The sequence below is a fragment of the Xiphophorus maculatus genome, chromosome 3, assembly GCF_002775205.1.
Source record: "Xiphophorus maculatus strain JP 163 A chromosome 3, X_maculatus-5.0-male, whole genome shotgun sequence".
Taxonomy (NCBI): Eukaryota; Metazoa; Chordata; class Actinopteri; order Cyprinodontiformes; family Poeciliidae; genus Xiphophorus; species Xiphophorus maculatus.
The window spans coordinates 18,788,998-18,802,154 of NC_036445.1; the positions used below are offsets into that span (position 1 = coordinate 18,788,998).

A 13,157-nucleotide genomic window follows, 5' to 3' on the forward strand; every position below is an offset into this window, starting at 1 on the left:
GAAAATGGATAATTTTATCAATTACAAGCTAGAGATGTTTCACGTCTTCCACCCAAGGTGTGGTTCTCTTCCTTAGTTTTGTGTCTCAGTTCTGAATTATGCCGGTTATTTTTAGGCTCCACGCCGCATCCGTGTGTCTCTGCAGCCCGGCCTGTGTCTTTATTTCAGCCGCTGGCTTCATCATGTCACCTTTTCTCAGTGTCTGCTTTAAAAAAAAAAAAAAAAAAAAAAAGCAAAAGTCGCCACTTTGCATCAAAGCTGAGAGAGGGAAAAAAGGCGTTTCCAGCTCCAACGTCGCCACTTTTAAATATACATGAACAACCTAATAATTACACACCCGCAGGAAGACAGACAGAGAGAGGGAGAGAGAGGAGGTGGACCCCCGCAGTGGATGACCTCAGTTCAAACTCAGGGGGTATTGTCTGTGGGCTGCTTTATTATGGGGTGTTGCTATGGAGGAGAGCAGTCAGGTTTTTGGCAACTCCAGCTGCTGCAGGAGTTTAGCTGTTCAGTCCACGCTGTACTGCGACAGCCTGAGGTCTCTGTCTGTGTGTGAGTGTCCTTTAGGAGGAGGATACGTTGCAGCTATATGGCAGATAATGCAAAGTCCTCCACTGTGATTGCTGAGAGAGCACTGATTTGTATTCAGATTATTTAGTGACTCACTTAGGCAGTGCCTTTTCACTTATGATGTCATCAGTGGCTTTGTTTCATTTCCTTATCAAGATATGTTTCTAACAGGCATGGACTGGTAGGAAATTCACACCGCCTGTTATGATAACCTTGGTTAGAAATAAAATTGTAAAAAAAAAAACACAAGATAGCAATTCATGATATTATCTAGTTGCTTTCATTTAAAACGGAAAAAAGCAAGACTTATTCTTAATGTTGCCATTACTCATTAAAGTATTGATTGTTACAGTTATTCATTTATTTTAGTGTTATTTTTATTCAAACACCACAAGCAAAAATCATAAACAAGGCGTGGGCTGGGATGACATTATTACTGTATGATAACCTTGTATAAAAATACTACGGTATAACGGTTTTCACACAAAGGTGTAAGACAACATGACATGACATTTTTTTATTGTTTCTTTAATAGAAAGAAACAATTACTCTTGCTGTTATATATAATAAACATAAACATCGCAGTTAAGATAGGTTATCTGTTATGTTTATTATTTGATAAACTGCCTAAAGCAAAAAATATAAATACCGACAGTATATTTGTGAGTTTTAGTTTAAGAGAATGCTAATAGAATAATACAAGCATATGATGCTAGCTGGTTATCAGTCTAGATGTCTGTTTGAGTGGCCAAATCACTGTCACCTGCTGAGCAGATATATTCCTCTGTTAAATGTAATGGGTTTCCATGCCACGACTGCCCACAAGTTTTGCTATCAGAAATATTTCCAAGCTGCCAAATTTGTGTTTTAGTAGGCGAGGGAAACTGATTGAAAACGTAGTTCAGCCAGCTGACTGACCATGTGCAGCTGGAGAAAACCTCTAATCAAAACAGCTTCACTCAGAGATCAAAATAATTTTTCCCTTGATCAGTTCTATCAGAACCAGAAAACATATGTTTTTTTCCCTCTGTTTGTTGTCTGCATCTAAATTACGATTTATAAATACAGTAGCATAATTTGATTCTCTTTGTTTAATACAATAAAGTCAAATTAGGATATGGAGCATACTTTAATGCATACGTGCTGCCTGTCTTGTAATTCAGTGTCCGTTAGATTCAAACCTGTTCTTATCGAACAAGCTCCAGCACATGTTTTTGTAAATCTTTCATGTGTTAGCAATAAAAAAAAACAACTGAATTAAAAATCATCTGGTCATACATCAAAGAAAGCTGGAAGTTCATAATCAGTGCAACTTCATGTATTAATAGGATTAAAAAATACCACGAAAGAGTTGCACCAAAAAGCTAAATAACAACCAGAATCTGCCATTTTTAATCCTGTTTAGCCCAAACGGGTGACGGATTGGTATGTCATTTAAAAATCTGTACTTAAGCTAAGTACTAACAGCCCATGCTAACAATAACACTCCTTGTTGTGGATGTTGTTATTGAAGGAAGACTTGAAGTTTGCCTTCAGGGAGATGTGTCAAGAAGAAATTAGAGGAACCACAAAGGATGCACAAACCTATTTGAATAGAAACATTTTAAATATGCTTCTTTAAATGAAATATTTTAATAAGAATGATGGGTGACTCCTTTGTTTTCCACACCATAAGTCTCTTGGTTTTTTGTGGCAAGAACTATTCTTCCTTGTAAGCTAGAAAGGTGTAGTAGCTGTTTTTCAGCCATCTGACCTTCAGTGAACAGCAACAGGTAGAGGAGAGTTCAGTAGTTTCTAACAATAATTTTGTTAAAGGGTTTTTAAAAAAACCTTTAACATATATAATACAGCCTATAAACTGACTGAGAGCATTTCTTAATACTTCATAGCTCCATACTGACTGTCTGGGTGGTGCCAGCTCTTTTGTGGACATGTTTGCTCCACGCCCAGTGCTGAATTGGAGTTACAGGTATGGGTTGGGAGTAGAGATATAAAGACGCGGCGGAAAAGAGTCGTACTGAGGCACATAGCAGGAATCAGGCCTGATGACATACCTGCAGAGGCACAGAGATGCCATATTACCTAGCACATTCCTTGTACAAATTTGGACATTAAGCTGCCTGTTGGATCAAAGATGAGGTTTGTCTCATTGCTGTCTTTTGTAGTCCTTGTTTCTCCTTGTTCCTTTGAAGTGTGGTTATCCTCATGGTTTATTATCCCTTTCAGATCAAATTTAGTAGATTCTGATAGAAATTTCAAAAGTATTTCAGGATACCGGCCCGCAATATAGATCTATAGCACCGGTTCCTGAACGTTTTAGCTTCTGACCTACAAGGAAAACAGACTCGTGACCCAGATTATTGGTTGAGTATGCAAGTATTTTCACTAAGTCAATAAACAGGGGGTACAGTGACAATCAGCGGCAACAGCCAATAAATTACTTTTATACATTTTTTAAGTACCTTTTTTTTAATATTTCTTCATAAGCATGTTTTCCAATGATTCTTTTTGTTATTTCACTTCTCCAGATCTTAAGCTGGCCTACTTGTTTTATCATTTTTTTATGACCTCTTTTGCATATTGACTGCTGGGAGAGATTCCAGGAGCCTGTGATGTTCACTTAAAATATTATATTTTCTGTCCCCAAAGCTTTAACTCCTAAACTCACCCAGTTTTGCATGATAAAGTCTACATTGTCTGCTGTTTCATCTATTATAAGAAGCTTTCCCATTGAACTAATGCTTTGTAGTTGTTGGAATAAATTTAGAAACATCCTGTTGTTGTGCTGCAGTCAGTCTGACTCTGGATCGCCTTCATGTGTCAAAGCTGTAACCACTTTTAGCAACTGTCACCTCCTGTCTCCCAGGACCACCAGCCCTTAAGGCGATTCAGCGTTTTGCCTTTCCAGTATAGCCTTCCATGCATTCCTTTCTAGGGTTTTATCTCTGCTGGGTTCAATGGGTTGTAGTGGAAGGAGGTGCTTTAAACTGGGAGTTTGATTTGTTTTGAACTTTCTCCTCACCATCCCTCCCCCAGCTTTCCTGTCATGTCAGTTTACTCGGTCGATTGATGTGTCTCGCTGTTTCTCCAAGCCTCCTTGCCTCCCTTCTTCCCTCTCCATCCGCAAATCTCCCAGTTTCTCTTCCATTTTCGTCTTCCTCTTGATTTCCCGCATCTCCCATTTAGGCCATCTTCTGTCCAACCTCGGGTTTAAATGGGCTGCATGTTACGTGCATGCTACCGCAGCTCTTTCTGCACACGTGAGTGCTGAAGCGTGTGATCTCTTGACACAGAATCCCATCAGCGTCTCCGTCCGCTGAACGAAATAGTTTTTAATCTCACTTCTCGTTTCTCGTTTTCTCACAGTGCCAGCAGTACCATGTCCAGGCCAACGGGGGGCGTCGCCAATGATGTCACCCGCTTCCTGTCATCAGGCGTGGGGACGAGTTCTCCCACCGCCAGCTCCTCGATGTTCTCCGCCGCCAGCCAGGCCGACTGGGCTGCCAAGAGGCTGGTGTGGGTGCCGTCGGAGAAGCATGGCTTTGAGGTGAGCTGTCATGGGAACACTCCGACTCCTCAGCCTGTTCTGTTTACCTGAAACATTAAATTTAATCCACGAGCATCATCTGGACCCTGACTCACTGTCTCATTTATTGCATCACCTCTTCAGGTGTTAAAACACGCAGGCCGCTGTGACAGTAAGCCGTCATTTCAGGGCTCAGAGCCATTTTTATCTTTTTACAACTTGTCCCAACATTCTTTCTTTTCACTGTCTTAAATTTAATCGTCTTGTAAATTATTTGCCCCAAGTCTGTTCCCTCGACTTACAGGTGTGTCAGACAGGTGACGTAAAGAAACACAGGGCGTGTGTGTGCTTTTGTCTTTATGGTAGGAGCTCTTTAATCCCCGTGACAATGCTCTAGTTTCTACTTCATTCATTATTATTCATATTTTTTCCATTCTTTACTGGCACATTAACTATTGCATGCACTCAAAAGGCTCTTGATATAAAATTAATGTTTTTCAGTTTCATCAGCATTCATTTGAGGATCTCAGAGAGCATATTTTAGGTTGTGACTCATGAATTCAATGCCCCGTCTCTGAGTGTCCTTCTCTCTGCTGGACTGGTTTCATAAAAAGCTCTATGAATAGAACAATACGCTCCTTCAGCTTCGTGATGTTAAGGAGGCCGGTGCAGACACTGACTTCATTTTACAGTCACGTTCTCAGTGATAAAAAAAACAACAAATTACCACACATACTTAGAGGAAAACTCAGAAACATGCACGTCATCATGTAGTTTCATAGTCTTGGCATGCACTTTTCTACCATGCTTTAGAGACACTGACTCATATTTATATGCATTGTGCATTTTAAGTAGCAGAGACAGCAAAGCAATGGTCCTAAGACAGATTCACAGCAAGATCAGAAACAAGAAGAAGGCCCCTCTGCTCTGCAATTGTCCATTGTATCACAAGGAAATGTAGCTGTAATATGCACACAGTGGCTACTTTATCGGGTTCTACTGATCAGCTGCTTGGCAAAACAAATACTGCATCACTCAGCATCATCTCAGTGCATTTAGGTGTCTTGAAGTGATGAAGACGACTTGTTGAAGTTCAATCGACCATGAGAAAGTAACCATGACTCTGAATGTGACTAAGGCTGAAACAGGAATTAATCATGATGGATCAATTGTTGAAATAATCATTAACTAATTTAGTAATCGAGTAATCACTAACTAGAGCATACAGACTAAAACATGCAATTTGCTAAAATAACAACACACCCAGAGAAGTAATTAAGCCAAATATATACAAATAAATATTCTCTACCTAGAATTTCTCACGTTCCAGGTGATGCATAGTTTTAGCATCACCTGGTTCAAATTCTGTAAAAAATGTCCTTTTAGGTACATTTTACTATTAAATTACTAATTGCTTGATAAAAGAAATAGTCAACAGATGAGCCCTACACTGTATTTATGTTAAGTCAAGTATCTTTATACATGTTGACATTAGAAGCATTTTTTTAGCTGCACATTATCCTTTTGTACAAATGATTGAAAATTGATAATGTTGTTTTAAAACTGTAACATCGTCCCAATTTGCAGCTGCATGATGCTGTCATGTCAATACTGACCAAAATGTCTCAATGGCGTTTGTTGAATCTATACCATGACAAATTAAGGCAGCTCTGTTGTCAAAAAGTTCTAGTTGGTGTACCTAATAAAGTGGTTGTTGCATATAGGTTCTTATGTTCTGTGAAGATGAAGATTAGAGTGGATTGGATCCCTTTAGGGAAATGTCATAGTATAATCTCATTTTATCATTTCCATATTTGTTAAGGTTTGAAAAAAATTAAACCTGAGCTTGAAAAAATTTTTATATTCCCAAACTCCGATTTTTTTTTATTTTCTAAAAGATAAAAATGTAAGTTTCAAAAAAATAAGTTGGTTTTTACACTGATTTATATTTTGATGACATCTTTCGTCTGTAATTTGTCACATCCACACTTTCAGCTCATTTATAATTTTGGTTTTGAGTTACAGAGTTGCACAGTGGGAGCACTGTTGCCTTACAAGAAGGTCCTTGGTTCAAATCCTGGCATTCTCCCTGTGCATGTGTGGGTTCTCTCTGGGTACTCCAGCATCCTATCACAGTTTAAAAAACATGACTGTTTGGTTATTGGGGCCTTTAGTACTTAGATGTGTGTGCATGGTTTTCTTGTCCTAAATGTCTGTGTTGCCTTGTGATGGACTGGCGACCTATCCAGGGTGAACCCCGCCTCTCACCCAAATATATTGTTTTAGATACCAAACAAGACAATAATAATTGTATTTTTTTTTAAAATATTGTTGCCACATATCACAAACAGTGATTTAAACAGTTGAATGCTTTGCAGATCATAATTATGACCAAACTCAACATGGTAAATGTTTCTCAAATTTGTCTAAATTGTGATGATTTGAGATAATAAATATATAGGAACCTTTATTACAGTTTCTTTTATAATTCATGTACATTTTGTCTTTCTGTTCTAACTAAAACATCTTTTAGCTTATATTTTATCCAAAGCTGAATGACATAAATACAAGTTGCTAAACACTTTAAACTTACTACAAATTCACTGTCGTGTGATGTTTTAGGTGTCTCACATTACAATTAGCCATCATCTAATAACCCATCAGGAAAACATGATATTTCGATATTATTGGTGAATAATATCACAGATAACATCAATTTTATCAAATCAAATCAAAATATGCAATTTACTTACTTTTCTTCTTGCACTTACTTTTCAACAGAGATTTTGATATGGGATTTGAAATGGAAAAAATGTGTAAAGTTACAAATCATTCAGAAATGAACCATACTCTGGTGTTCTTGAGTGTTCTTTATTAATAGATTTTTGTGGAAATTTGAATCACAAACACTAATTGCTCCCATTACCTTTGTCAAATCTATGAAACATAACCAAAGGCAGCACAGTTTAGCAGTATTTTAGCTCAGACCGAGGGATTTCCATAGATGAAGCAGCTCTTCAGTCCTGTTTGGGCTTTGCTGAATTTCATAAAGGCATTGCTTTTGGAAACTAATAATCCTTTGTAAATAACTTTACTTTTAATATGATGTCTCATCTTTATTTTTGGGCTTTCAAGTGAAACTATGAAGCTTGCTGTCACAGGCAGATAGAAGAGCTGGAAGGTACAAAAAAACTACTAAAATCCCCCCAAAATGTTGGAATATGTCCAGAAAGCCTAAAGAACTACTGATAATACCACCTTTATAATGTTAAAACAGAAAATCGCTCGGTGGAAGAAAAATATTTAAAGTTTTAAAGTAACTTTTGCACTCATCATCTTTGCTCTTATTTTCTACTTAATCTTTTCCAGTCGGCCAGCATTCGGGAGGAGCGCGGTGACGAGGTGGAGGTGGAGCTCACAGACAGCCAGAGGAAGCTGACTCTGTCCAGGGAGGAGGTGCAGCGCATGAACCCGCCACGCTTCAGTAAGGTGGAGGACATGGCCGACCTCACCTGCCTCAACGAGGCCTCTGTGCTGCACAACCTCAGAGAGCGATACTACTCGGGCCTGATCTACGTGAGTGCATGAATGCTGCTCTGTGACGATTACACCTGATGCACTGGAGCCAGTGACTGTAACCGATGCGACCAGAGAGGAGCAGTAAGGAGTCGGCTTACAGAGACGTTAGGCATAGTAACATGGATGTCCTCAGTCTCTATTCCATCACAGTGGCCAAAATGTAGTTAGGAGATATGGGAGATGCAACAAGCCATTCATAAAATATGCATTAAGACAGCATGTGCATTTAAAGCAGAGTAATAATAAATTAATGTTATTAGATGTTGAAGTTCCTTTTAATGTCATGAATAATTCAGAAACAGTTTGGAGATAACTGATGAGCAGACAGATTATTGATGTCACTTAGTGAGGTGTGTAACAGTATGAGATAAGATACAGTAGTGTGTATCAATCCTTTATGACTTTCACTGCAACTGGAATGCATTGTGAAAACATTACTGGCACTGATCTATCTCAAACTCGCAGGCTGAACTTACTTCCTTATTTGTCAGGAATCATCTCATTAAAGCATTGAACTCAGTCATTCATGGATTGCCTTACAAAAGTAGTTATGATTTGAACTTTGTCACATTTTTTTCACATTATAGATAAGGACTTCAGTATATATTTTGGGTGGATTTTATGTGTTAAATCAACAGTAGTTCAGCTGCTGCAGCTGGAACATGAATCTCTTGACAAGTTTGTAGTCTTTTGCAGCCTCCAAAAGATTTTTCTCTAGGATTGTTCTGTATTTAACGCAGTCCATCTCTGCAATCTGTGTTGGCCAACCTCCTTATTCCTTGTGAAGGAAATTATCATTACAGCATGATGCTGTCATCACCATGCTTCCCAGTGGGGATGACATATTCAGGTTGTAGTTCAGTGTTAACCCCAGAAGTTCAGTTTTGGACTCAGTTGTTCACTATTTACTTATTAGGTGACTTTCAAAGACAGTTGGTTGTACTGTATTTCATCAGAGGGATTAGAGTTAATTGACATAATTTTTTTTTTACTTCACATCAACGCTATGTTGGTCTGTCACATAAACGTCCAATAAATTACACAAAGGTTTGTGGGAAAAATTTGTTTCATAAGATCTTTTGCAAGGCACTGCATGTTGAGCCATGTGTATCACAGATTGAAAAAATTGCTTAATGTGATAGTTCTGAACTTAATGCTTGTGAAATAGTGACCAAACTGGTAGGAGATGCTGAGCGTCTCATGTTGGGAGCAGAATGCTTCCTCCTGGACAGTTCTCGTGTTTTGACAATATAAAAGCTGAAAGCTGGAGGGAATAAGCCAAATAACATTTCTTCACTGAAAGAGTGACTTTTCAGGAACAAAATTATTTGTTTGCTTTCCATGTAAGGCAAATTTCCTGGCAGAAACTCAACATGCTATATTTCTAAGTTTTTCTCTTTATTTAGCAAATGTTGTGTTGCTCAAACTTTTATGTTTGAGTAACGTAAACTAGACATTTCTCTGGGTTTAACATGCAGCCAGCGTAACCCTCTCTGTCCTGTCATCTTTCAGACGTATTCAGGGCTGTTCTGTGTGGTGGTGAACCCCTACAAAAACCTGCCCATCTACACAGAGTCCATCGTGGAGATGTATCGCGGCAAAAAGCGCCATGAGATGCCCCCACACATCTATGCCATATCCGAGGCGGCCTACCGCAGCATGCTTCAAGGTAATCAACACACTGCATGACCTGTGGCTGACTCCTCGCTCCGTTTTGTTGCACGATATCTTCCGTGATCTTTGATCGCTTGGCCTCGATATGAATGCTATTTCAAGGCGTGGTTGATTCTTGACTTGTGGTTTGTTATCAAGACCTCTTAAAATGTAAAATAAACATGTGAGAGGATTTTCACGACTGCAGTGTTGAAGTGTAACACACCCACCTTTAAAAACCTGGATGCTGTGATTTGATTGTAGATTTGATGTGGTGAGCGTTTTGTAACTCTACACGACTGGCTTTTTTTTCCCCCCCCTGCCCTGCTTGTCATGTTGATTTTATGAAACGAGACGGAGAGAAATCCCAGCAATCGCTCAAAAGCAGTTAAGGGTTTATTGTGCAATGCCTCTGCGTGTCTAGTTGACATAATGGGACAGGATTGATGAGGCTCTGAGGCTTCAGCAGTTGGCCTCCCTGAGGGGGTCGGGGATGGCAACAGCTGTAGGTGTGTTACTACAGAGTTTAAACCTGTAGGACCAGTATGAATTCCTGCTAACTGAACGCGTGAGAATCTGCAAAAGCAAACAGCTCCGACGTCGCAAACGGTGTCCACCCACTGACTGCCAGTGCTGAGTGCGATACGGCTGCCTGGAGAGACCAGTTGAGCTGGTGAGCGGTTTGTCTCTCCCAGAGCTGTCATGTTAATGAGTGACTGGAACCAGAGTCACTCATTGGTTCCAGTATTCTTAAATACAGAAACATCTGCTCAAAATCAGAAAGTGAAAGAAGTGCAAAATATTTAGTTTTTAATGTCTATGTAAATTCAACCTCAGATAGTTCATAAAATATGACTTGTTTGTTCATGTTGCTGTTTATTTAACTGTGCTTCTCTTTCACAGACAGAGAAGATCAGTCAATCCTTTGCACGTGAGTAACCTTCAATCAGCCTCCAGCATGTCTCTCTGTGTTAAATCTCGTTTGCCAAAATAAGGAGCATGCCTCTCGTCCTCTGACTATCAGCATGGGAGTGTCTGTCTCATTTCGTATTTGGATTTGACTCCTTCAAAATCTGGACCATACATTTCTAATTATTTTTATTCAAGCTACACACAGGCATTATATCTGAAGCAGCTGTTCTTTTTCCTTCAGAATGTAACTTTAGTTTTGTAAAATCGTTGTCATAAATCAAAAAGAAGTGAAGAAAAAAACACAAGTTTAACCTGAAGCATGTCATGCGATTTTAACTCTGAACTTCTCACTTGTCTGTCTTCATTCCTTCCGTCCATGTCTCCCTGCCATAATCTTCCTGTCATTGTCAGATCCCTCAGTCTGCTGCCCCTTGATCTTTTTTCTGTCTCTGCTTCCTTCAGTCAGTAGAGACAGATTGTATCCTCCTCCTGCTTTCTGTTCAGACCTGTGATTTATCACCCTCTGCATGACCTCTGTGTTTGTTGTTTTGTTAGGTCGCTTGTTCCTTTGTATTCTGTTGCTCCAAAGTTATACACCATTCATACTTCAGGCTGTATGTTTAGGAATTAGCCAACAGTGGTATTTGCTGTGTATGTTCCTTATACATGCATGTGTGTGTGTTTGTGTTGCAGAGGTGAATCTGGAGCTGGGAAAACAGAAAACACCAAGAAAGTCATCCAGTATTTGGCTCATGTTGCCTCGTCTCATAAAGGTGGCACTTTGGGTAGAAACAAGGAAGCCGTGCAGGTACGTTATCATAGAGACAGCCCATCCTACAGCAGGGATTGGGATTTGGGTTTAGTTAGGGATTCCAATAATGATCAATCAAAAACGCTTCAGTCTACAACTTGGGATTGTATCAAGGTCCGTCCATAATTTTTTTTTCTGAATATGCGTCAAATCTGAATATAAAAGCACTATTACAGAATACTGCTGTTTGATGCAAAAGATTCAGAAATTGTCTTAAATAGTCCAAAATTGTTTGATATCCACTTTTTCTCAGACCTCAAGCTGATTAAATCAGGTTATATTTATAGATCGCTCTGAGTGGGAGTTCTTCTTTTTTCTGCATTTCCTTTTCATTATTTCCTACCCTCGTTCCTTCTTGCGCTGGTTTTCTTTATTTTCTTATCCCTCCTCTTTCTTCCTTTCTTGCCTCCATGTTCAGATGGATGGTTCTCGGTCCCTAACGAGAGGCAGCACTCTGGTGATCAGGGTGAGTTATCTCTGTCCTGCTGCCATTTTATCTGTCTTTTCTTCTTTCTGTCCTATTTTCTGCTTAATGAACCCCACAATGAGTCCAACTAACTTAAAACACGTTAATGCCACTACCAATGTTGGTCCTTATTAACAGGGTAGCTTTCTTCTGTGTATTTTTTACCTGTTTCTGTTGTTTTGATTGTTGTCTTATTTGTCTTTTTTTGTTTGTTTGTTTATCCCATCCACACTTTTACCCATCCATGAATGTTCTCTCCTTATTACACCTCATTTGTTTCCACAATTCACCAGAGTATGCAATATGTGAGTATAAACATATTCAGCTAATTTTCTCTTGGGAAAATCACTTTCTGTACCTGATCTGAATCTTAAACAAAATGAAAATTATGTTTTGTGGATTTTTACTTTTTCCTGACTTTTACCTGGTCTTCTAGATTGCCATATATTTTTACAATCTTCCTTTAAATGGGGTTTTTGTTTGGTTTTACATTTGCTTCCTAAAGCCTCCTGTACGTGTTGGGCTGAGCTTTTTCTGCTGAAGGCTTTGACTTTTAGAGCTGCACAGCATGTGTGAAAGAGTGTGGATTTGGGTGTGTGAATAGGTGTGGGTGAGATGCACATACCTCCATATTATGTTTGCTCTGTTTTCTCAGTGTTTTTCTGCCTTTGATGTTGATTGGTCTGCACATTCTGAGTATCTTTAAAGCATAAGCGCTCTGTGCAGCAAGGCTCTTTTAATTAATTCCCATCTTTTGCTGCTGCATCAACGGCTGCTGCTGCATTGGCAACACAACTGCAGTAATGCATTGCAGCTTGTTTGAATCTTCCAGAATTCAGCTTCTGTTTCAAAGCTGCAGCCAAATCGCTCTTCTCAATCTTTTAGGTTGTGAAACTTCAGTCCTCAAGGGCCAGAGTCCTGAAAGGTTTAGATGTGTCTCTGCTTCCAAACACCTGAATTAGATAATTAGGGTTTTTGCTGGAGTCTGTAGTTTTTGCTTCAGCCATTTGATTCAGGTGTGTTGAATCAGTAACATCCAGAACCTGCTCGGCACTGGCCCTTGAGAAATGGAGTCTCCCCCCTGATCAAGCTTGATAAATGCTCTTTTTCTTGATTGCTAATTAAATCAAGAGCAGTACATGCCTTTGGTTTGAGAATCATTTGTTCTTTTGTTTCAAAGTGATTTGGATTTGATGCCATTTTCTTGCAAAATGCATCAGTTTGTGTCTTTGTGCCATAGCTATTTTTTGTTAGCCTCACGAATTAGTACAGTGCCTTGCAGTATTCTTCCCCAAGAGCCTTTTCACATTTTGTCATATTACAACCACAAACATTTAGTGTATTCCATTGGCATTTTATGTAATAGATCAACACAAAGTGGTGCATACATTGTGTGAAAGTGAAAGGAAAATGACACATGGTTTTTAAAACTCATGCATTTTTATTCAGCCCTCTTTACTGTTATTCCCCTCAAGAGCAAACCTATCAAGATGTAGCCATTCTCTTTAACTGCTTTTCAGCAGTGTTCCAACATTTTAACATCTCACACAGCACTGTTTAATCCATAACCAAAAATCAAATCCAGCTGCAAAAATCCACCGCCCAGGTGGCAGAATCTGTAAATAAGACAAGTAAAATGT

At 39.1% G+C, this 13,157-nt stretch overlaps 1 protein-coding gene across 5 annotated transcripts in view; it reads left to right on the plus strand.

Moving 5' to 3' along the window:
• LOC102228705 (myosin-10-like) overlaps positions 1-13,157 on the plus strand; it is a 39,399-nt gene that overhangs the window by 454 nt on the left and 25,788 nt on the right. For 3 of the 5 annotated variants that reach the window (XM_023330781.1, XM_023330784.1, XM_023330785.1), the window contains exons 2-8: positions 3,937-4,117; positions 7,466-7,672; positions 9,188-9,344; positions 10,232-10,259; positions 10,934-11,048; positions 11,470-11,517; positions 11,811-11,822. In XM_023330781.1, coding sequence (XP_023186549.1) covers positions 3,950-4,117; positions 7,466-7,672; positions 9,188-9,344; positions 10,232-10,259; positions 10,934-11,048; positions 11,470-11,517; positions 11,811-11,822 — 735 coding nt within the window. In that variant the 5' untranslated portion in view covers positions 3,937-3,949. The remainder of the gene's footprint in view (positions 1-3,936; positions 4,118-7,465; positions 7,673-9,187; positions 9,345-10,231; positions 10,260-10,933; positions 11,049-11,469; positions 11,518-11,810; positions 11,823-13,157) is intronic. The other 2 variants (XM_023330782.1, XM_023330783.1) reach the window with 2 other exon arrangements.